The sequence below is a fragment of the Myxocyprinus asiaticus genome, chromosome 37 (genome assembly GCF_019703515.2).
Source record: "Myxocyprinus asiaticus isolate MX2 ecotype Aquarium Trade chromosome 37, UBuf_Myxa_2, whole genome shotgun sequence".
Taxonomy (NCBI): Eukaryota; Metazoa; Chordata; class Actinopteri; order Cypriniformes; family Catostomidae; genus Myxocyprinus; species Myxocyprinus asiaticus.
In genome coordinates, this window is record NC_059380.1 from 38954600 (window position 1) to 38980466 (window position 25867).

The window sequence follows — 25867 nt, forward strand, 5'->3', positions numbered from 1 at the left end:
TCTTTTTCCAGAGCAGCCTGTATTTCTCCTGAGGTTACCTGTGGGTTTTTCTTTGTGTCCTGAAGAATTCTTCTGGCAGTTGTGGCTGAAATCTTTCTTGGTCTACCTGACCTTGGCTTGGTATCAAGAGATCCCCGAATTTTCCACTTCTTAATAAGTGATTGAACAGTACTGACTGGCATTTTCAAGGCTTTGGATATATTTTTATATCCTTTTCCATCTTTATAAAGTTCCATTACCTTGTTACGCAGGTCTTTTGACAGTTCTTTTCTGCTCCCCATGGCTCAGTATCTAGCCTGCTCAGTGCATCCATGTGAGAGCTAACAAACTCATTGACTATTTATACACAGACACTAATTGCAATTTAAAAAGCCACAGGTGTGGAAAATTAATCTTTAATTGCCATTTAAACCTGTGTGCATCACCTTGTGTGTCTGTAACAAGACCAAACATTCAAGGGTATGTAAACTTTTGATCAGGGCCATTTGGGTGATTTCTGTTATCATTATGATTTAAAAAGGAGCCAAACAACTATGTGATAATAAATGGCTTCATAAGATCACTATCCTTAAATATCCTTTTTTTTTTTTTTTTTGCATGATCAGTCATATTTTAAAAATCAAAACCAAAATTTCACAATTTCTGCCAGGGTATGCAAACTTTTGAGCACAACTCTTTAGTGCATTTAGAAAGTATTTTCACATTTTATTATGTTGCAGCCTTATGCTAAAATGCTTTATTTTCCACATCAATCTACACTCATACCCCATAATGACCAAGCAAAAAACAGATTTTTGATAAATTTATTAAAAAGAAAAAACTGAAATATCACATGGCATGACATTTTCTTTACATAAACTTCTATAAAGAAAAAACTAAACAAAAGCATTATCGTAAACATAATGCATTATCGTATTTGCATGTATTACAATGTAAGTCATGTTTTAAGTATGCCTCGATTCAAAAATATTTTTAATGCAGCTGTAATACTTATGTATAATCAATTTAAAAATGTTGATGGGTGCTAAAACAAGAATTTTTAAACATTATTATAATAGTACTACTAATTAAAAAAAAACTAAAATACTCTTAAGGCAGTATATGGACACACAGATTTAAGGGTTTAATTTTGACACTCAACATCTGTCAGTCAAACAGCCGAGGAGAACAGCTGTAATGCTCTATAAATTCATTCACAGTCTGTTTATGTGGAGGATAGGTGTGGTGTCCGCAGTGACTTCAGATGAGCCCACGGAACAGAAACGAGAGAGATGCTCCGAGAGCAAGCCCGAGGGACAGGAAGAAGGCCATGATCGCTCCAGCTGTCTCCGCCTCACTTGGATCCACTTTCCTGGGAACAGAAGAAAAAAGATAAAACAAGTGAGTTGAGTGAGTTTAATAGAAAAACATTTTTAAGTGTTTTGGCATTAGAGCCTCAAAAAGTCTACTTCCACTAAGTAGAAATGCATCTATTTTCTCCAGTGACGAATTTATTTTTAATGATAACTTAAAAACCTTTAATGACAGACCTACCATGAGCTCTGAGGTTGGTAATCAATAATACGTCTGTTGAAGCCATCAGTACAACTGCATTTTTTAAAAAAACGTGTTTGATAGCGGAATTTCTGGTGAAGAACTTTTTCTTGAAATGTATTGTTTCTATACTAAGAATCATCAACTTTAGTAGTTTTATATTTTTCCATCATTTTCAATTTGATTTACATAATTTGCAGTTCTTCTTGGGATTGTAGTTCATTCCCTCATTACAGATGTTAAGTACACAATCATGTACCTTTTGCCTTTTGTCTGATTTTCAAATACTTCTTTGTTTAAATTTAAAATTTGCTTTAATGTGATTCACCTCGGAGCTGGTTGCTTTGTTTCATGGATTGGTTCAGAACATGCTTAAGACTTTTAAGAAACCCCTATGGAAGAAATGAATGGGGAAAAAACTCCCAGAACCACAACGGCTGAAAAAGTGGGCAGAAACTGCTGCTCTCTATAAGTTTACATTATACATCAGAATCAATATTAATGTGATTAATGAGAATTAGCTTTGTGTAGAGGCCTTTATAATTGCATATATCTTGGAGTTTTGGTACTTGTATTGCCATAAAAAGGGTTTTAGGATTAGTTTTACACCAGTAGGGGAAATCAACCCGCAGTGAGTCCATTTGGAATTTGGGAGTCAAATCCACACCTTTCAAGACACAGACCCAGACCAATATTAAATCCCCTGAGGCCCAGATCCAGTGCAATTTTTACATCATATACAGCACAAGTCATGGTACTGATATGTTTTGCAATGTATTCACATGAAGTGTTCATTATCGCAATGCCAACTTAATTTCACGTACTTGAGACTTAAGATCTTGCAACTGCGACTTTATTTTTCATATTTGCGATTTATAATTTTTTGTTATTTGGACATTTATAGTATATCTCAGTCACATTTGTAATGAGAGGGTATCCCAGGACCTCGCAGTAGAGCTGTGCAATATGGACAAAAAAAAATCATACGGTTTCTTTCTTTATGCCTTTTTGTTTTTCTTTATTCACCTTTCCGATTTGTGATCTGTTATCTCACTGGTAACTTTTGTGCGCACTGCAATCTGATTAGCGAAATGCCATCTGTGTGCAAAAAATGTGCTCCAATCAGAATAGCAAATTAAACACCACAAAATTAAGTAAAGTAAAAAACATAAAAAATGAAAATTCAGCTTGCTGCAGTTTAAAAAATTGCACATGCTCATATTGCCATTTTATTGTAATTAATTGCACAACCTTACCTCGCAGGACCATAATCTGTCTTTAGTTTTAGTGCATCGCAATTCTTTGAAACAAATTTCTCAGGCTAAACTTGTGGCAACACTAGCATAACCACGGAAAGTAGGGGTGCTGGTCGATGTTGCAGCACCCCCTGTTAAGTGCTGTCAACCCATCGTATTCTGTGTTAATAATCCCTAAACATTTTAAGGGGTATTTTCTTATTTCCGCAGCAGCACTCAAACAACCTCTTGTCCACAGCAGCACCAAACCAACACATTTTCAAAATCGAATAGTTGGTAGGTTGCCTGAACGACTAGTCGGCTAATCGAGAAACCTTGTAGAAGTGGCCTGAAAGTTGAACAATTTGTAACTTGACAGTCCGCCTTAAATTGTAACGGTCGTCGCAGGATGCTCAAAAAAAAAATAAAATAAATGTGAGGCATGATACAATGCATGCTAATTAAATCGCCAGCCATAACAATATTGAAACTAAACTGGGGGGGATCCTATTCTAATAGCTGAATTTCTGGGTGAACAACTACCTAAAAATCTTGAAGAGGCCAATCGCTGCCAACATAGTGCACGAAAACAGCTATGCAGTGACCATCCCACTGCCATGATATCGAAACTAAATGGGAAAAGATTCTAAAAAATAAAAAAAAACTAGTCTACCCCACTAATCGACTAGTTGGTTGTTGGACTAGTTGACCATCATGACCAATCTTTAGGTGATACTCACTTGGGTCCAAAGCACATGCAGAGGCTGGCCAGATATCCATTGGAAAAGGCGAAGAGTATCATGAATGCAATGAACCAGCCATCGTGCGTAAAGTAGACGGGCAGATTGTACCGCGGTTGAACGTTACACAGCATAAACAGAGGGACAAATATCACACGGGCCAATAACAGACCGGGGAGCAGTTTGCTGTCTTTACCAGGCTAGAAGAGAGAGAATACAAAAAGAGGTGAAATAAAGACACCAAGTACACAAACATCACATTCCATAAAATTTCTTTGTGTGAAGGTCAGTGGCAATGAATTTTATGGCTCAGTGTATTTATTTTTATGCAAGTTGATTTTGGAATGATATATTTTGAATTATATATTGAATATGATATATAATGAATATATGCATGTTTATGTAATTTATAAAAATGATTGTGATACTTCCTAGAATGTCTTCATTTTTTTATGTTTATGTGCTCTAAATCTCAAATCATGCCAGCTGAAGATACAGTGACCCCAAAGAGTATTTGGACACTTAATTCACACTTAAAAATGTCTGAATGTCATTGCATAAGATAACAAAATATCAAACCAAGTGGCTTTTATTTTAAAGAAAGATAGAACAAGCACACTTTTCAGAAAAAACAAAACATTTTTAAGTGTAACATTTCTAAGTGTGACTAAAGTGTCCAAATACTTATTGGGGCCAATTTATCTGACATCTGCAGATGTGACTACTGGACAAAACCATTTAAAGGTGAATGAATGTGTCTTACCCACATACACACTGCGGTGAGACTGCGGCCCGCCCAGTCAAAAACATTGAAGAACAGGAAACAAGACACAGGTGTGAAATACTTTTCTAAAGAGAGAGAAGTTAGACATTTAGCTTGTAATACAAATATGCATTATACACATTTAAATGAAAAATTTAGAACGATTTTTGCGATACATGTAGGCTTTAAGACAGGTAGTAAAAATGCAATTTTTGGCATATCTGACTTGAATATGTCAGCTGTGTCTATAGAGTAAACATACAAACCCGATCCAAACGATATCCATATGTAGTCTGAAATCTGATTCAAATCTGATTTTTGTTAATGTGTTTCAGTGTAAAAGCGCTCCGATGTGAAGTGTTGTATGCATAACTGTTTAAGTTTTGATGTCAAAACCAAAGAATTATCCCATGATTTCAAATCTCATGTAAACGTGGTTTTCTTGCATTGTCTTATTTTTTTAAAGAAGCTGATTTTAAGTAGTTATCAGTGTATTGGTGTGCATGTAAACGCAATGTGAACTGTCAGATCAGAATTATTATTTGTTTTTTGTTTTATTTGCAATGAATAGCGAATGAGTGGTTTCAGATCCTAAAAATAGAATTTTAAAGACAAACCACATTTATGTTATTGGATACAGTCATATCACAACTTTCACTCGTGTCATTGTTGAGTTTCAGTCCACTTATTTGTTTTGCGAATTTTGGGATATCACTTAAAAATTGCTGAATGGAAACCTCAAAATGCGAATAAAGTTTTCAAAATGTGCATAAAAAACATACATGCTCGCTTGAGTTGGATACATTTTTTATTCAGTAAGAAGACGTGAATAAACTATGACGAAAACACATTTATCAAATATATTCCTTAAGAATTTATATTGGAATGTACTGTACATGCGCATCAAGAAAGTCATGTAAATACATAATTCGCTCAGAGAATATTATCAGTATCATTACAAATGAGTCTGAAATGTTGCTATGGTTATTTTGAAATTCCAGACACAAAGCCTGTCATCAAAATGATTGGCTACTAATTAGTAGTCAACCAATATGGGTTTTTCAATGGCTGATATGATATCTAGCGAGCAGGATAACCAATAGCCAATATAAATGCTGATATACTGTACATAATACAATTTAACAACAGCAAATCAAACGTTCACAAAATTTCAAAATTGAAATGAACACTTATTTTATACAATATTCACTCAAATTTGCTTAAATTTGAACAAAAAAACCTTTTCTATCCATTGACAAATCTTTTGGTAGATTTTGGAACTGTCACAAGGGAAAGTTAACACTTCTGTTAATCAACCAAGCAAACACAGTTAACGACAGATAATCGCAAAATGGGTAAATATCGGCCGATTAATCGGCCTGGCCAACATATCGGTCTATGACTACTACTTTTACCTCCAGCATCTGCCGCAGAATGCTGAAGTTCAAACTGTAGTTCATCAAAACGTTTTGTCTGCGCGTTCTAAACCGGATATAAAAATGTATAACATTTAATAAAAACAACTCCCAGTTTCATTTAAATTTTGCACTAATTTCCCCAGAAGTATTTTGCTATCCTTAACACATGGGAGCGAAATGCTCCTTTAATCGCAAATTGTTTTAGCGATATTTGAACTTTCGTGTTAATTAAATTTGCAACTTGGATGGAATAATGCAGAATTTTAGATGTAATTTCATAGTCAAAGTGAGTCTTAAGAGTCCTGCATGTGCAAATACTAGGTAAGTTTAGTTAATCAAACACGTCTCTTACCCCAAGCTCCACCTTTAGCAATCGTAGATTTAACATCAGCGGTGACAGCAGGAAACGTGCCAATAGTGATCGTGAAGGCAAAACACACGGAGAGAGCAATAACCCATATCTGAAAAGATAAATTAAAATTAAAATATAGCTGCAAGCAGCAATTACAGGGCCAAGCACCAACATGCCAAGCACTGCACAACACTAAGCACAACCCAAAGATTACACAGAGCACATATGACATACAGAGCAATTGCACATCACATTACAAGTCGCTCTAGGTCAGATTCGAACCTACGCCTCTCCGTTCCACAGGTCACCACAGAGCCACAACACTGACAGTCACCAAAGGGTCATACCAAGCTTAAAGCAAACACAGCCAAGCAGTCACCATAATCAACTTTGTATTCATGTAAATTTTCAACAAAAAAGCCCAGCAGCCAACAAGCCAGATGACTTGCCTAGGTGGGGATTTGAACCCACAACCTTTGGAACTACAGTATAGTCCAGTGCTTTACACACTGTGCCACTCAGTTCATATGTTCAGTGAGTGGCAAAGAGACAACCTGAGTATAGAGTCAGCACTCAAGTGTGGGTTATCTTTTGAATTATAGGTGGCGCTGTCTCCAAACTGCTCAGGTGTCCTCAGGACATGATGTTGATGATGCATACCAAATTTCTTTTAAACAAGGCATTTAAAAAACATATCACATTTTTAATAAAATTAAATATGGCGGAGAGACAGTATAGCTAATATGGGAAAAATTGTTATCGTTGAAATCTTCATGACCCACAGAACCCAACCTCATGATTTTAAGACATACAGTTCAAAGGTTTCTTGACCCATAGGTGGCGCTGTCTCCATCCTTTGCATGTACCCTCAGATCATGCTCCTGATGAAGCATACCAAGTTTAATTTCGATAGGACAAAGCATTGCCGAGAAACAGCCTCAAATCCTTTTTCAAGCCCACCCTGTTAACGATGTTAGCGTAATTTTTCATGATGCAACGTATACAACAGGGGCTACAGCACCTTCGGTGCTTGGTCTCTAATTAAAACTAGATTTGTGGGGTTCCTTCAAATCCAATAGCAGTCGCAGAAGATGAAGTGCGTTTACCTTTTTAAAGATGCCCAAGAAGGAAGGTGTTTGCTTGTCCTCCTCTGCGGTACTGACACCCTGTTTGCTCTGATCTACAGAAGAACAATAAATCTAAACACATTGAGCTTTGACAATAATATCTCTCACACTTCACATCAACATCTGATCTGAATTATGTGACACCTTTTTTCAGCAAATCCATCTTGTTTTCTTCATCTTCAGATGGTTTGTTCTGGTTACTTTCCTGGAAGTACTGAAAGAATGCCTACAGAAACAAGAAGCGCACAGATTTTCTCAATGTTTCATGCTTTAAACTAACGGCCCTCCGAGTCGTGCAGGCACTCGAATCTTACCAGTTTAGGAAGAGCAACATATGATGCGATTGCAAGGGTGATAACAGCACATGCCGTGATGAAGTATCCAAACGCACTGTCCTGCAAAGCAGAGCCACCTGAAAGAGAGAATGCAAGAAAGAACAGGTTTTTTATGAAATTATACTTTTCTTTATAAAATAACAAATACATTTACAGTGACCCCAAAAAGTCTTTGGAAATGTGATTGCATTAGATAACAGCAAATCAAAAAAAAGTGTCATCTGTGCTCAACTGCTGCTAGAGCTTTTCTCAGGACTAACTTTTTTTTTTTTTTTGCAAAATGACTTTAACCAACTGGTGTGGCAATGATTTTTAGTGGATATTTGAAGTCAGTTCACACACGTGTCCTAGCTGAGTAACCACAGGTGTAGTTCAGCACATTATCTATGGACACGTTCCACTAACATTTGACAAACACAAAGTGTCACAATACACTTATACTACAGCATGTATCTATCGTTTTATCACTATATATTATAGTTCATGGATCAACTCTTGAGAAGTCCAAACCTATAACCTTGCAGTTATAAATATAGCACTTTACATATATAGCAGTTGTTCAACTACAGTATTATTCTAATGTAAACACTCACTGGCGATGGCACAGATCATGGAGAAAGCAGCGAAGGTTCCTGCAAGCCCTTGTCCACTCATGATTGGTGTTGTATATGAAGCCGGTAGGAGTCCAGCCATTCCAAAGAGACTTCCCTGCAGGACAGCTCCAAATGCTGAGATGAACATGACACACACAAATCCATTGCATTTCTATTACCCTTTATTGTGTATGAAAGCCCATTTTTGCCACTTTTTAGATTGATGATGATTATGAGAAGTCATTTTTCATAAATATGAGCTAAAACAGTATTAATTATAATATACTATGTCATAGTTATGACTTAGTATTTCATAATTTACTTTTAATCTCAATTTAGATTTATAGTTTAGTATATCATAATTAGGACTTTTTATGTCATAAAAATGAGTTTGAATCTAATAATTGACTTAATATCGTAATTATGACTTTTAATCTAATGCATTACTTAGTATCTCATAATTTAGATTTTTTTTTATGGCAGTTATGATTTCTTATAATTTTGACTTTAAATCCCATTATTATGAGTTACTATTACATACTTTTGACTACCACAAAATCTGGATTATCATAGTATCATATTATCATAGTTATGACTTCTCATAACTTTACTTTTTATGCCATAACTATGACTTAGTGTCTCATAACTATGTCATAGTTATGATTTAGTATTTCATAATATGTCACATATGAGTTTGAATCTAATAATTGACTTAATCTCATAATTATTACTTAGTATCTCATAATTATGACCTTATGTCATAGTTATTATTTAGTTTTTCATAATTATGGCTTTTTATGTCATAAATATGACTTAATCTAATAAATGACTTTGTATCTCATCATTTTAGACTTTATGTCAGTTATGACTTAGTATTTAATAATTGAGTTTTAATCTCTTAATTTTGATTTTTGTCAGTTCGAATTTACTATAATCATAATTAGGTTAATCATAATAGTTAATTAGGACTTTTTAAGTCATAAATATGACTTTGAATCTAATAATTGACTGGATCTCATTATTATGACTTTTAATCTCATAATTGTATCTAAATTTTGACTTTTCCATATCATAATTATGTCTTTTAATATCATAAATATGACTAATCAAAGCACATTTTAATAAATTACTTGGTATCTCATAATTAAGATTCTAATGTCAGTTATGATTTAAATTCTCAACCATAATTTTAATCTCTTTTGATCATTATGACTTTTCTGTCATAAATATGACAATATTTCTGTCTCATAATTTGTACTTTTTATGCCATAATTATGTACTTAGTATCTCATAATTTAGATTTTTTTATCATAGTTATGACTTTTTATCTAATAATTGTATCAAAATTTTGACTTTTCCATATCATAATTATGGCTTTTAATCTCATAAATATGCAACAAAACAAAAAAATCAATGTTGCAGAAATGGGCTTCCATAATCCATAAGCTTCACACACTATATGACATCAACTCAGTTCTTTTACAGTAAACATTAAATGGCATCTGCTACCTATTTTACTTCCATAATGTGACATATTTCCAAATTAAAATTCAATTAGACATCTGGATTTATTGGATCATGAAGGTGTCCATTTTATTCCAGTTTCAAAGGAACTACTCCTGTCCCCATATGCATGTATTTCAAACAACTCACAGTTAATGCAGATGATTTTGATCATGGTGATCACAAAGAAGTGCAACGGTTCCAAATGTACTTTCACCAGGATGGCAGTCAACAAAAATACCAGCAGAATCACCATCAAACTGCCCGCGATTCTGATGATCTGAGGAATTCTGGTATGCAAGATCACAGTTAAGAGAGCCACAGTTAACTCTGCTCCATCCATGATGCCATTAACTAGCCAAAAACTAATCAACATACTCATTTCTGTGTGCATAAAACAGAATTTGCCCCTTGAATATTCAGTCGCTTTGGTCTCACCTTTGGTGAAGAACCGAGTTAAGGCAGGTGAACACCAGTAGAGGAACCATAGCACACAACGTCATCACATTATTAAATTTCGCTTGCAAAACACTCCGTGTGTCTTCTTCAGTCTGACTGGCCGAGAAGTTTCCTTCATTCAAAGGCTGAGGGTCTGCGAGGCGACTAGTGAAATACTACAAGACAGAAAACAATCTGATAAAAAAGGAGAATGGTCGGTTGCTGTATCGCAACACTTAGTCATCATTTCTGGTCTTATAGGGCAAAAAACAAACCAAGATTGAAGAATTTCAATGCAAATTGGTTACCATGGTTGCAGTCATGAAGAAGTTCCATGGCAGAAGAGTGCCTAACCCCAACATGAAGAAAATCAACCACACGCCATTATATCTGTCAAGAGAAAACACAAAAGAACATGAGGGCTCCCACACATCTGCCTGTCTGGTCTTCAGATGTTCATATTTTTAGGGTGGCGAGGGTGCAAAAGGAAAATCTAACCCCACTTAAGACCCAGCCATGGCCAAAAGACAATGTTTTGTTGTTACATTCTATGTTCTTTATATCAGTATTGGTTTCTCGGTTCTTTGAAGCACCACTATATAGATAGCGTTTAAAAGAACCAAAGAATATACACATTTTCTCCTATGGCATCAGGCTTTAAAACTCTTGAACATTTATTTTTAAGAGTGTTAATTTGACTGCAACTTGCCATTGCACACCTGATGTGAAATCTTTAACTCTTCAGCGAAGTTTCCGCCTCAATTCATTTTGGGTTACAGAAGGGAAAAAACAGTTTTTGTTATCTGATTTCCCCAGGTCTAAGTCAATGCAGCTGGCAGAACAGAGCTGTGACCCTGATACCTTTTAACTAATGTTTAAGTGTTTTTAAAAAAGGTTGTTTTTAAACTTACTTGTCTTTGGGCACCTGAGGGTCCATTGCTATCGAAGATTCAGAATAATGACCCTAGGATTTCTAACACACAACTCCCCTAGAAAACAGACACAAAACTTCATTTTTTCTTTCATTTTTGCACACATTATTCTTTTTAGATAAAAGTGTTTTCTATATATATAAATTGTGATGTAAATATAAATGACCTAACTGTAAATTCTAAAAGTTGAGAAAGTCGGAAAAAGTGAGAAAGTTTCAGTGAAAGAATATTGATAGTTCATAATGACAATCAGTGCTTATGAAAACATGACTACAATGTGATGAAGAAAGTTATAATTAAAATAATGAACACCAAATAATTAATGAATAAAATTATCTTGCAATAATATACATGTATAATAATAAATGTACATAAACTCCAGCCAAACTTTCAAGAACCTTTCCAGTGTAGAAGTAAAAGAAAAAAAACTAAGTTCTTAACAGACCAAAATGAGTTTTTTTAAATGAATGATGTTAATATACACATATTTGAGATAATTAGAATATCCTATACACTGTACGCATACAAAGACAGGCTTTAAAAACAAGTTACTAGCTATTAAAATCAACAAATAATGAGAAACTACTTACTGACACTTGTATGCAGCTCTTCAACAACATTTACACAGAGCATTAAAGTAACTTTCACACTACATCTGTTTTCTCCAGCTGGAGTCACACCCCGTCCAACTAGAAGACCCCTTTACAAGACTCTATGTGAGTGATCTTGCACTTTACATATCTGACTCCACCCCCTCATGCATATGCAATGAAGTCTGCCAGTTTCTTTGGACTGATAGTGTTGCTTATCAAGAACAGACCTTATTTTTGTGCATAAACGCACATATTCCAGCAAGAAAAAAACTGAAACATTGCACCGCATCAAAACTAGGACAACTCGCCACATTTGCACATTGCACACTTACATATAGGACCTATAGTGTAAACTGTAATTTAAAATCTGAATATATAGTTACAATTATATACTGTACTACTGTATATAGTTTATATATATATATATATATATATATATATATATATATATATATATATATTCTGTATATAACTACATATTCAGATTTAGAATTATTCATATTTTATATTATTAGTTCTTATAATTATTTATGTAATATCATTATTTAAATAATATAATTTTTTATACAATTATTTCATATTACGAGAAGCCAAACATTTAAATATTTATGATGGTAAATCCGGATATAAAATGTATAGTTGTAAATCTAATTTTATTATATATAATTATAAATCTAACTATATAATCGTAACTTGCATATAATTGTAAATTCGAATATATAGTTGCAAATTCTGAATGTATATTATATTATTGAAAATCTGAATATGTAATGGTAAATCTCAATATATATATTTATAAATCCATGAATGCAATTGTAAACCCGAATATAAAATATCACATTGTAAATCTGAATATATATATTTATAAATATGAATATTTAGTTGCAGTTCCGAATATATAAAAAATAGTTATACAAGGAAATATGTTTAAGAAGAAACAAAGCCTTCTGTTATTTTAACTTTATTATAGTACTTATTTTCTAGTTAAGTTTAGTTAAAGTAGAAGTGCTCAGTAAAGCTAACTTGCAGAAAAAGCATTTGACTGTCTATGTACTATATGTACAATAGTTGTCACAAATAAACGACTTTGACTTTTCACGTTGAACTTTGTGCCACAAGATAAATTTGGCCAAACATTTAGTTAAAGTTGTCCTTTAGCGGGGTCCAAAAGTCTGAGATTGAAAATTTATTTAAACCTGGAAATAAATGAAAAGCTGTGGGATTTTGATAAAAGGGAAAGAAAGAAATATATGTAAAATGAAAAATAAATATTTAAGATTCTACACAATTTCTACTGTAAATCATAAGTCAGATGTAAGCAAATGCTGTATGAATGAATGAATGAATGAATGAATGAATGAATGTTCCATTTAAATAGCTCTTTTCCGACACTACACTCAAACCGCTTTACACAGTGAACAGGGGACACTCCTCAACCACCACCAGTGTGCAGCATCCACATGGATGATGCGACAGCGGCCATAGTGCACCAGTACACTCACCACACACCAGCTATTGGTGGAGAGGAGAGAGTAGAGTGATACAGCCATTTAATGGATGGGGATTATTAGGAGACCATAATTAAGAAGGGCCAATGGGGGGTAATTTGGCCAGGACACTGGGGTTATACCTGTACTCTTTACAAGAAGTGCCCTGGGATTTTTAATGACCACAGAGAGTCAGGACCTCGGTTTAACGTCTCATCCGAAAGACTGTGTCTTTTTACAATACAGTGTCCCCATCACTATACTGGGGTATTAGCACCCACACAGAATGCAAGGTGAGCACCTCCTGCTGGCCTCCCTAATACCTCTTCCAGCAGCAACCTTAGTTTTCCCCAGTTTTCATCATTTTGTGTCCTTTAACTCACCCTCATATTGTTCCAATCTTCCAAACCTGCATCACTAAGCTTTTAAATGTATTTTAACTCCGTCTCTGAAAATCCAGGCCTCATTGAGAACAAAACCTGTAAGTTGCATTTTAAAAATGCTGAACCACACAAGATTAACCACGAGATATGTGTCAAAAAACAGGGAGTGGCCTTTTTTTCGTATGTCATGAACAAAATGTAAGTCTTTTGGAGTTCAGCTTAAATCTCTGTAGCATGAAGTGGGTTTAGTTAACAGCCCACGTGTGTTTTACAGCACGACCCGAGGACTCTGGTTCAACTCAAAGACACATCAGCACTACAGCTGAACTTCTGATGGGCCTGGCGGCTCTCTGCTGTACCAGGGAGGAACATACCAGAGACAGAAGCTTCAGCAGCCCAAATTCCACAATACACAGGCTGTGAGCCAACAAACTGGCAAATATTTTCATATTATATGTGAATTATGACCTGCAATGCTCTTTACTGCTCGATGAAATGGAGATCTTTGATTGGCCAACAACACATCCCAAGTTTTGGTAAGATAAGTAATGTGTGATGGACCCAGTCCAGTCAAGGAATGATTTCCCCACAGAAATTCTTACAGACAAGAGTTGACAGAAATATAATTTGGCAAATCCATTCTATGTAAAAGTAAATTACTCTAAAGAGCGCTACCACACCCTGTATTGGATGGAGAGGTTTTGAGACACACACACACACACACACACACACACACACACACACACTATATATATATATATATATATATATTATATATTCTCTTGAGTCCCACCCATTTATTTATTTTTATTTGTTTGTCTGTTTGTTTGTTTTTTTTTAATTTATTTTTGTTAATATCTCTGAGATTTCCATTTCTCTTTTTTTTTTTTTTTTTTTGTCTGTTTTTCATATCTTTTTTTAATATCTCTGGGACCTTAAAGATATATTCTCCTGAAAGATATAGATATACCCACCCGTTTATTTGTTTGTTTGTTTTTAATATATTTGTGTTATTATCTCTGAGACCAAGTCAAGGTTAGTTTTAAAGATATTGTCCTCCTGGGCTTTTCTGTGACAAAATGTTTGGAAATGCAGTCAATATGATAATATTAATATATAATTGATATCATGTAAAAGTAATACTGTGCTATTAATGTAACCATATAATAGTATGATCAGGCTTGAGGAGTAACGGATTACTTGTAATGGTGTTCGGTAATCAGGATACAAAAAATAGGTAACTAATCCATTACAGTTACATAAAAACCATCATAATTAGATTACAGTTACATTTTCAAAAAATTGGAATTACTGTCAGGATTATAAATTTTAATTTCTGACAAAAGAAATATTGAATTTTCCTGACATAGTGATACAGACCGCTGTTTGTTTACACTGTAAAAAAAAATTCTGTGATTTTTAACAGTAAAAGACTGTAAAAATGCTACAGAAATAACACATTAATAGATTAGCAAGTATTAACTGTAAAATATACAGTAAAATTGTTTTATATATTTTAAAAGACAGTATAGTAGTTTATACAATAAATTGTTGTAAAAATTAAAATTTTTAGATGTAAAAATTATGATTTACCTGTATAATTAATGGTAAAAATTTACATTGTTTAACAAGAGAGTACATGTACTTTTTACAATAAATTATTGTTTAAATTATGGTAAAAAATAATAATCGGGCATTCCCACAATTCCCTGCATGACCCATCATATTTCATTATATTTTATGGGAATAGTTGTGTTTCTTCTTATTTTTTATATCAGTTACGTACATTGGGGTGTTCTGTGTTATATGTGATGTAGTTTAGTTAATGTTTACTGTATTATTTCAATTTCACATGTGTTACCCTGATGATGTTTAGTGTTTGGGTGAGTGACTCTGAGCACTGTCTCTACATGTTAATATGTCATTGCTGCTGGAAGAGCCACTATTGGTGAACTTCAGTTTCATCAAACTGAACGTTTAATTTACCCAAAACTATGACAGGAGACATAATTAGCCTCTTTTCCTTTTCTTACATTTCTTGTCTTGAGTCAATTTTGCCAGAAGGGCTGTGGTAGAATGCATAAACGTCATAAAAACAGCATACTGAACATTTCAAGATACCCCACAGCTTTGAAATGCAAACATAAACAGTTTTTCTAATTTATTATCAAGAAAAGAATGTTAATTGAGGCAATATTTATAATATTCATAATATTTATAATATACAAGGCTGTCGAAAAAATAGGAGAGTACACTCTAAAGAAGGTGGACTAAATAACATGTTTATTAAAGAAAATAATATGTCATATAATAATAACAAAAAAGAAGGTTCAGTGGTTGCTGTTCCATGGTAGACTGTAATCTGGTCACATTTATTTTAATAAACTGCTCTCTCAGAATATATTTCGGGATAGATAGAAGTTTTACACATGGGAGAGATTAAATTAATATAATTTCAGATGGCCAAGCTAGTAGCTACGTAAGTGTCACTTAGTAACCTAGATAACCAAATACTAGCCAAGAGAACCATACTAATGGCACTTTTCCACTGCATGTTACGGTTCGACTCGACTCGACTCTGCTCCCTTTACTTTTCTGAGCTTACTTTTCCACTGCAGTTTAGTGCCGCCTCAACGTGGGTGGGATTATAGGCTGAGCATCATAGTTGCGCTGCCTCTACTGCCGTGACATCATTTTAAATGCGACACAAACTTTACTAGCCATAAACAATAATACGACTGCTAGCTGTTAGCTACTAGCTCATTGTGCTGCATAAAGCAGTTGTTGCATGGTGATTTTACACAAGTGTAACAGTTAAATTAGCCTGGTTGTTTTAGAAGCAAGCTTTCCAGTAGCTGGTCAACTAAATAAAATGAAGCTTTCAAGCAGAATATAGAGTAAACGTAACAAAACGTACCATCCTCCATCGTGGACTCCAACAGCACCGTGGCCGAGTCCAGGGCACTCTCCCTGCCATTGCTCGCCAGTCTATTGCCATAAGTAGCGTCCATTTGGTCGAACCACTCCCATTTTCTTCTGTTTGAACCACACCAGCTGTTGTAATCTTTGATGGTTCTGTAGTCAATTTTAAGTTTTTTTTTAACTTTTCCCTACACTGTTGGTATGTCCGGTGGTAGCCGTGTGTGGCCAACAGCTGAGACACTTCCTGAAAGACTTTTTTGTTTTGCGTCGTTTCGTTCGTCGCTAACGAGAGGAACATCTGCACCTCATTTATTGACCACGGCGTGGTTTTGCACACAGCCATTTCTTTTTACAATTCGAAAGTCACGTGAACAAATGATACTGCTATCGCCGTTGCTAACTTTAAAACTAGTGGGTTGATGTCCCGTGTCGCAAATCCAGTGACGCTGGTAGTGACGATTCTCTCTGACCAATCAGTGATCTGCAGGGTTTTGACATCACATTTAGTATCAGCTCGGCTTGCTTGGAACCTCGACCGAGGTGGTACTAAAAAAAGTACCAGGTACCAGGTACTATCCACATCGAGTCGAGCTGTACCGTGCAGTGGAAAAGCACCACAAGTCCGTGGCCCTCATCATTTGGCGGGACCAGGAATAGCTGCCAATACTGATACAATTTGCGCATCATTGCTGGTATGGTATAGAAATTAGCAATAAACTGTTAGCTGGTGATGTTTGACTTTGGATCATGAGCAAGCAGAGGAAAGACACTCTCCAGCATTTATTTATGACAGTAATGATGATGATGATAACGTGATCTACCTATTGAATACAGTCTGAAGTTAATGAATAGTGCAATTTACAACTTGCAATGACCACCCCCTTTAATTTGTTTTTGCTTTACGTCTCCACTAGAGGGCGTAAAGGACGTAAGGGATCTTTGCAACACAGAAGAGAGTTCACGTGTGTTACACAAGCTCACAAAAAGGAACTCTAAGGGGCCGTTTACACGACAATGTTTTCAACCAAATACGGAAAACTTTTCATGCGTTTTGGCTGTTCGTTTACATGACAACGGCGTTTTGGGGCCGGAAAAAGCAAGTTTTTGAAAACGATGCCGTTATCGTCTCCATGTAAACATACAAAAACACGAATTTGTGAAAATGATGACGTCATGCGCACGCATATTACGTGTTCAGTCTATAGGCATGCGCACGAGTACTTCAAAATAACGCGCGAGACATTCAAAACTACAATGGCGGACTACAGGATTGTGTTTGTGTTGCTCAAGATTTTGAGTTTATTGACACTTCTCCAGCAAAGTGTAGATTTACTGCATCACTACTACGACCAGCGATCGCCATCTTCATTGTTTGTATTCACCGCTCTGTGGAAGAATGCTTATGTGTGCAGTGTTTCTTTACAAAGTGACATCGCCAACTACTGGCCTGGCATGCATAATACAGCGTTTTTAGTCGTTTTCGCGGATCCATGTGAACGGGGATCGTTTTGACAACATTGTCGTCTGTACGCAAAACTTTTCAAAAACGCAAAGGAAAAACTTTTCCATTTTTAGTACATCGTTGTCGTGTAAACATACCCTAAATATCATTAAAGATGAGAATATTTTTTGTTTTAGTAACCCTTTGGAAAGCAGAGCGAGGTATGTTATGTTTTGCGTTTTACTTCATGATAATTTCATAGTTATTTGATTTCTTATTTTGAGCATAATATTTTTAATAAAACTCTGCACATGTTAATGATTCTCGGCCTGCTAATAACATATGTTTCTTATGCTGTGAACGCTTAATTTCACATTGTGAATATGTATTTACATTTGTTTATTCTTTATTTGTCTTTCTGTATAGTTTTACGGTGCTTTGAGTTGCTGTGATACGATATACAGCGAATCACTGTGTTCATTACAGTGCTGCAGAGGAATGTGTTGCATGGAAATTATTGAATTCAAACCAAAGCATTCTTTAACGTTAAAGTTTATTGCAATCAAAGCTGAATAAACAAAGGCATCTGTAGGAACCTCTCTGCCTCCTCCTTTCGATGCCAAAGGGCCGATACACAACTGCCTACACAATAACTGCAATGCATGGTAGAATTAAACTTTACAGTATTTTTGAATCTGATTTATATCCTGTCAGATTTAGTTTAATGTTAACCAAGGCATAATTCAGTGCATCTGTTCTGATTCTATTTGCTTTATGAGAAATGTTCTTTTTCTGTAGCAGACAGAGAGCTTATCTGATTTCTTTAAAAATACTGAGTTGTTCTACGTTAACAGCTCACTTTTTGTTCTCTTGGTAGGTGCAGTGTACATATTTCTTTTCCTTAGATATAATAACATCTACAACAGTACTCATAATATTACTCAAACATGTTCTGTTTGCATTCAAGGCATAATTTAAATTTCATATTGATTTTATCTTGACTTTATTTACATATGTGCCCTTGTGGTGATCCAAAAGTATTTAAAAGTACTTAATATTTCTGCAATTGTATTACATTACTGATTACATTTATTGTGAAGTAATCAGTAATCTGTAATGTATTACATCAAATAAGTAACAATCCCAACCCTGATTATGCTAATGATAAAACAAAACGTTTAAAATGTAATATGTTATATTTTTATAAGATTTTATATATTTGTTAAAAAATATATATATATATAATATAGTTTTTCTTCTACATCCATCACTATTCTTAATGATATAACAATCTGGTTATTCACACCCCTTATTTAGAAAACATTATATATAGGCCTACTTATTAAATACTTATTAAGCGAAATTTAAGTCATATTGCTGTTATCAAACCGTATATAATTATAAAAAAATAATTACAAGTTAAGCTCAATCAACAGAATTTGTGACGTAATGTTGATAACCACAAAAATAACTTTGCCTTGTCCCTTCTTTTATATAAATATTGAAATTTTCTTGGGTGGTCATGTGGCGCCATGCGAGGTTCAGACGTGTGAACAGCGAGCTCTGTGCACTTTGCAAGTTTTTAATACTTTTTGTTTCATAAACCGGTGAGATTTGATACACCCTGTTCCATAGCTGTTTTATGAAGACAATATGTCAAAGAATTTAAAATCCTCGGGCTCTGGACACATTAAAAGACACTTATGTGCTCAAGCTGAGGCCCCTGAGCAATTTGGCCGGTGAGGTGGAAAAGATTCAGCATCAACTGTCGAACATGACAGCAATGCTGAAGAAGGTCGTTGCTGACTTGGAGGATCTTGCTGTAATATGTCGATCGATCACTGCCATGCAGATGAAATTCACTGAGTAGGTTACAAGAGTGTTGGATGTTGAAAAACGGATCGATTATCTGGAGTCATCGGAGAGGGAATTAGCTGCTAACCCGCTAGCAACCAAAACGGACTTGGAGTGCGTATGGGAAAAGTTGGAAGACCTTGAGAATTGTAACCGGCAAAACAACATCCAAACTGTTGTAATTCCTGAAGACGAAGAAGGCCGAGATATGGTGAAATTCCTAGACAAGCTCCTCCCGAGTCTGCTCGACATAACAGGCCATAAGCTGGAAATTGAGCGAGCTCAGAGATCCGCTGAGGGAGACAGGCCAAATTCTGGCCAAATTTCTGAGATCATCCAATAAAGATCTTGTGTAAAGCGAAGCGAGGAGTAAAGGAAGGCTTTCTTGGAAGAACCACAGCATTTTCTTGTTCCCAGACTTTGCGAATTCGACGAGAGAAACGTGATCGATTCAAGGAATGCAAGAAACTCTTACATCAACGGAAGGTCGCTTTTGCACCGATGTTCCCAGTCAAATTGAGAATAGATACAAAGGATGGCCGCAAAATATTTACATGCCCACAACAAGCGATGTCCTTCATAAAGTCAATGACTGAGTAAGTTATCTGTGGTTCTCATGTTACAGCCGAGTGGGCCTGACTCACTGAACATTCACTTGACCATCCGAGGAAACTGAGTGCCTTTTTTGTTTCTTTTTGTGCTGGTTCTGCCTAGCGGCTGGAGTTTGTTTTGTGGAATAACACTCCTTCGGGACAGTGTTGTGGATAAATCTGCACATTCTTTGTGCTTATGCCTCCTATTGGATGGAGTTTGTTTTGTGGAATATTTCTTGTAAATCATTAGAGTGATTAGGGCATTTGTTACAGTCATGTAAAAGCCAAATGGGCCGACTCACTGATCATTCGTTTGACTGCCCGAGGAAACTGAACTTTATTTTTTATTTTTTTGTGCTGGTTCCGCTAGTGGCTGGAGATTGTTTTGTGGAGGAACACACCATAAATCTATACGTTCTTTATGCTTATTCCGACCTATTGGCTGGAGTTTGTTTTATAGATTATTTGATGTAATTCTGTCTCACAAAATTTGTATAGAATCACCGGACTTGAGCAATCCGACTGCAGAGTTGTCATGGGGACTCTCGAAGGCATACATGGACTGTTTGAGTTTAGAAGGATGGACGCCAGTGCGCTGGGTAAATGTGCACGTTTTTGTTTTTCTTTGTTTTGGGGGATGTTCGGGGGTTGATTGTTGCACCAATGTTGGAATGTGGTCTTTATAATTTGACTTTTGACACACAATCTATTTTTTCTCATATGTCAAAATGTCAAATGTTAATATGAGTGGATTGTCTCTCTCCACATGGAATGTGAATGGGTTGGGACACCCCATAAAAAGAAGGAAGGTTATTTCTTTTCTTAAACGTAAGAAATATGATATAGTATTTCTTCAAGAAATGCATCTTTCCCCACAGGAAGCTGAAAAATTTGGGAAGATATGGGGTGGACATGTTTTGTTTAGTGCTGGCTCAAGTAAGAGCAGGGGATTCATTACATTGATAAGTAAGCATCTACAATTCAAATGTCTCAAACAGAGCAAAGATAAATTTAGTAGAGTCATTATTGTTTTAGCAGAAATTCAGGGGCAAAGTCTTATTTTGGCTAATATTTACACACCTAATGCTGATGATCAGGGCTTTTTTATAGATCTTGAAGGGATGCTGCAAGCCGCTGGCACCCCTCATGATATAATACTGGGAGGAGACTTTAATCTTTTGATGGACTCAGTCCTTGATCATAGTGAAGCAAAAGTGTGTAAGCCCCCTAGAGCAACATTGACGCTTCACAGGATGTGTAAAAATCTTGTCTTACAGATATTTGGAGACTTTTGAACCCATCTGGTATGGACTATAACAAATTTTTCAGCAGTCCACAAGATTTATTCTAGAATTTTTTAGATTTTTTATATATATATATATATATATATCTTAGTCTCTCATTTCATCTGTTGTGGATTGCTCAATTGGAAACATCTTAGTCTTAGATCACGCCCTGATGTGTTTAGAGGTGTTGCCACATACGGAGAAAAATAAATCGTATAGTTGGCACTTTAATGTATCCCTTTTGCAAAATCCTGAATTCCAACAAATGTTATAGGCTGAAATCAATGTTTATATGGAGACCAACTGGTTCTCATTATCCTCTGTAGGCGTGGCTTGGGAGGCACTTAAGGCAGTCCTTAGGGGCCGGATCATACAGTATGCCTCATTCATCAAAAAGTCCAAAGCACGAGAACTCGTGGAGTTGGAAGGGTTATTAAAAGTGCAGAGGCAGAGCTGAAGCGTCGAACATCGTCTGATGGCCTCAGAGAATTTACCCAATTGAATTACAGATATAACACTATTTTGTTGCGGAAGGTGGAGTTTTGGCTATTCAGGGCAAGACAGTCGGGGGACAAAGCTGGAAAACTTCTGGCTAGATATATAAAGCAGAGAGAATCTTTTTCTACTATTCCCTCAGTGAAATCTGCTGGTGGTGAAATTTTTACCTCGGCCAATGATATAAATAATGCTTTTAAGAAATTCTATTTTGATCACTATAATTCCACATCTTCGTCTACTGATGAAGATATTAGAAACTTTGTGGAACCATTAGAACTCCCTAAACTGATGACGGAGCAGCAAAAAAAATTCTCTTGATTCTGAGATAACATTGGAGGAGCTTCGCGAGGTAATTAAGGCCTTGCCTACAGGCAAAGCTCCGGGGCCAGACGGTTTTGCCGCTGAATTTTTTAGATCTTATGCTGCAGAACTGGCTCCACTGCTAGAAGTTTATACGGAATCATTAAAGAATGGAAAGCTTCCGCCAACCATGACACAAGCCCGTATCACTCTGATTCTTAAAAAGGACAAGTGAGTATAAGAGTTACCATCCAATTTCCCTGATCCAGCTAGACATTAATATATTGTCAAAAATGTTGGCTAACCGATTAAGTAAAGTTATGACATCTCTTATACATATAGATCAGGTGGGGTTTATTCAGGGCCGCAGCTCTTCTGATAACATTAGGCATTTCATCAATATCATGTGGGCAGTGCGAATGATCAGTCTCCGGTCGCTGCCATCTCACGATGCTGAAAAGGCATTTGATATGGTAGAATGGGAATATCTTTTTAAGATTTTGGAAATACTTTGGGAATACTTTTATTGGATGGATTAAGTTACTTTATAGACACCCGGTAGCGGTGGTACAAACAAATGGATTAATTTCAGATTATTTTACTCTGGATAGGGGCACTCGACAGGGTTGCCCTCTTTCCCCTTTATTGTTCTGTCTTTCCCTGGAACCATTAGCAGCCGCAATAAGAAAGGAAGATGATTTTCCAGGGGTTGTGGCGGGAGGTATGGCGCATAAGCTTTTGCTTTACGAAGATTATATTTTATTATTCGTCTCTGACCCCACTAGATCTATGCCTTGCCTCCACAGAATTATTAACTCATTTTCTAAGTTCTCAGGATACAGAGTTAATTGGTCTCAATCCGAAGCTTTGGCTCTGACAGCGTACCCCCCGGTAACGGCTTTTCAGCCAGGTGCCTTTCAGTGGTCCAAACAGGACATTAAGTATTTGGGTATTTTATTCCCAGCAAATTTGTGTGATTTAGTTAGAGTTAATTTTGACCCTTTAATAAAAAGGTTTTCGAACGATGTGGGCTGGTGGGCTTCATTACGTTTATCTATGATTGGGAATGTTAATGTTATTAAAATGAACAGTATTCCAAAATTCAACTACCTGCTACAGTATCTCCCTCTAGATGTCCCCTTCTCTTATTTCAAGAAATTATAGCATAGTGAAGTCCTTCATTTGGAATGGTAAATGTTCCAGATTACATTTCAGTAAGCTGCATAGGCTGATTGACAAAGGTGGGCTAGGCCTACCCAAGATACAGTATATATATCATAAAAATTAAGAGTGCAGCCCTCGAGGGATCAGGGATCCAGCTTTGCTGCCCCTGAACTTTCTGAAGTTGAGTAGCCCTGTTATAAGGAATATTCAAGGTTCAGCACAAGTTAAGCTCAATTGACAGCATTTGTGGCATATTGTTGACCACAACAAAATTAAAATTGACTCATCCCTCCTACAATGAGACACTTACAATGGAAGTAAATATGGGCCAATTTTTGGAGGGTTTAAAGACTGCAGTGTGGAGCTTATAATTTTATAAAAGCACTTTAAGTTGTCATTTTTACAGTCGTTTTAGGGTTTTAGGTCTTGTTGACATTACATTGTCATGACAACAAAGTTGTAAAATTGGCTATAACGTTACACAGAAAAGGTTAAGTGATTTTATCACACTCAAATCATGTTAACACGAATATCCTTTATGTCTTGTGGCTAAACCTTTGAAACAGTGAATATTTTAACATTTACAGATTGGCCCCATTCACTTCCATTGTAAGTGCTTCACTGGAACCCATATTTTTGCTTTTTTTCAAAGAAAAGTAGGGATGATTGGAAATACATTTTTGTGGTAATTAATATTATGCCATCAATGCTGCCAATCAATCTTAACTTGTATTAAACCCAGAATATTCCTTTAAGAAGCGTGGCCCTGAAACGCAATTCTAAGTAAACTTCTCATTGTTTTTGAAGAAATGCAATGTGAAGGTTGTACAAAGTAACATTGATCTTTAACAACGCTATCAAAATGGATAGCTGGCACAACAACACAGCTACAATGTTGGCCACCATCTTGACTGTTTTTGGTTGGATGTATCACATGACTTCTTTGTTTTTCCCATTTTCCCAGTGAACACAACAATGTGAATACGGCGTTTTGAGAGAGTGAGAGTGGGACTTGGGAGAGTGTTTTTCAAAGTGTGAATGGAAGGCCAAAATGTAGCGAAAAAGATGTTTTCAAATTTATCCAGATTAATGTGGACGTAATATCATCAACACACAACGGACGTCAAGATTTACAAGGAAAAATAACTTAAATATTGAGTTGATTCTTACCAAAACTTATCGTATGCCTTCAGAAGACTTGAAATGTGATGCATGAGTCGCATGGACTACTTTTATGATACATTTACGTCCTTTTTTAAGCTTTAAAGTAACTCAATATCAACTGCCATTGTATTAAAAAGATGGTCCGGAATATATATATATATATATATATATATATATATATATATATATATATATACACATTTTTTTCTTTTTTCTCTTATGTAACACAGAAAGAAATTGATACGGGTTTGGAACAACATTAAGGTGAGTGAGTTATGACAGAATTTTAATTTTTGTGTGTACTATTTCTTTAAATGAAATACGAGTGAGAACTCTATGAAATCTCCTGAGCTATGAAAGAGCAACCTCTGCAAATACTTCGAAAACCTGGCACACTTCTTTTGTGCCATTCTACAGGAAGACAATATATTTGTTAACTAACGTGCCAGTGAAAACAAAGCTTGAGTCTTGACATTGTCGGTTTGTTGAGTGAGATTGACTTTTAGGAAGTGTGTAAATGTAAGATAGCCGCTTCAACACAAACTGAAGTGATTCTTTAACGCACTCAATGTCCAGTCAGGAATTTCACATTTTCGTCTGTAATTCCACAGTCGAATATCAAAACATGAGGAGACGCTGTCAATGACTTATCTCGACAAGGTCTGCATTATCAGATCAGTGTAACCTTGTGTAAATACCCCCCCAAAATAACACTGGAAACACTTTCAGCTAAATGTACAGAGGAAATAAAGCAGCTTCCCAAAACACAAGTGTTGACAGTGTCACTGATCTCAGTCAACTCTTGACAAAAACTGCACACAAGTAATTGTTGACTGATATGTTTTTTTTTCAATGTCCAATGTTGATCCATATAATTTACGACAATGCTGATGCAAAATACTTTTTCAGATTATTTTAGATTTAAGCTTTTGAACTATAAAGGGATAGAAAATAAATATTCTGTAATCATTTACTCACCATCATGTTACAAAAATGACTTTCATCAAAAGGAAATGTTAAACAGGAGGATTGCCTCAGTCACCTTTCACTTTAATTGTATGGAGAAAAAAAAGCAATGAAAGTGAATGGTGATTAAGGATCACTTGCTTCCTAACATCACCTTTTGTGTGGGAAAATATCCCTTAAATTTATCTTTAGAAAAATTATCAGATCAATTAAGATTTAATTTTAGAAAATGGACAATATATATGTT

At 35.5% G+C, this 25867-nt stretch overlaps 1 protein-coding gene across 3 annotated transcripts in view; it reads right to left on the bottom strand.

Moving 5' to 3' along the window:
- Nucleotides 1-789: 789 nt before the first annotated feature.
- Nucleotides 790-25867, bottom strand: part of LOC127427888 (equilibrative nucleoside transporter 1-like) — a 33348-nt gene continuing 8270 nt past the window's right edge. Inside the window, exons 1-13 of one of the 3 annotated variants that reach the window (XM_051675796.1) lie at nucleotides 11560-11686; nucleotides 10949-11026; nucleotides 10346-10427; nucleotides 10038-10213; nucleotides 9750-9889; nucleotides 8097-8231; nucleotides 7483-7580; nucleotides 7313-7394; nucleotides 7148-7221; nucleotides 6042-6150; nucleotides 4272-4357; nucleotides 3509-3708; nucleotides 790-1351 (exon numbers count right to left, since the gene is read on the bottom strand). In XM_051675796.1, coding sequence (XP_051531756.1) covers nucleotides 1240-1351; nucleotides 3509-3708; nucleotides 4272-4357; nucleotides 6042-6150; nucleotides 7148-7221; nucleotides 7313-7394; nucleotides 7483-7580; nucleotides 8097-8231; nucleotides 9750-9889; nucleotides 10038-10213; nucleotides 10346-10427; nucleotides 10949-10974 — 1320 coding nt within the window. In that variant the 5' untranslated portion in view covers nucleotides 10975-11026; nucleotides 11560-11686 and the 3' untranslated portion in view covers nucleotides 790-1239. Of the gene's footprint in view, nucleotides 1352-3508; nucleotides 3709-4271; nucleotides 4358-6041; nucleotides 6151-7147; nucleotides 7222-7312; nucleotides 7395-7482; nucleotides 7581-8096; nucleotides 8232-9749; nucleotides 9890-10037; nucleotides 10214-10345; nucleotides 10428-10948; nucleotides 11027-11559; nucleotides 11688-25867 lie in introns of those variants that run through there. The other 2 variants (XM_051675797.1, XM_051675798.1) reach the window with 2 other exon arrangements.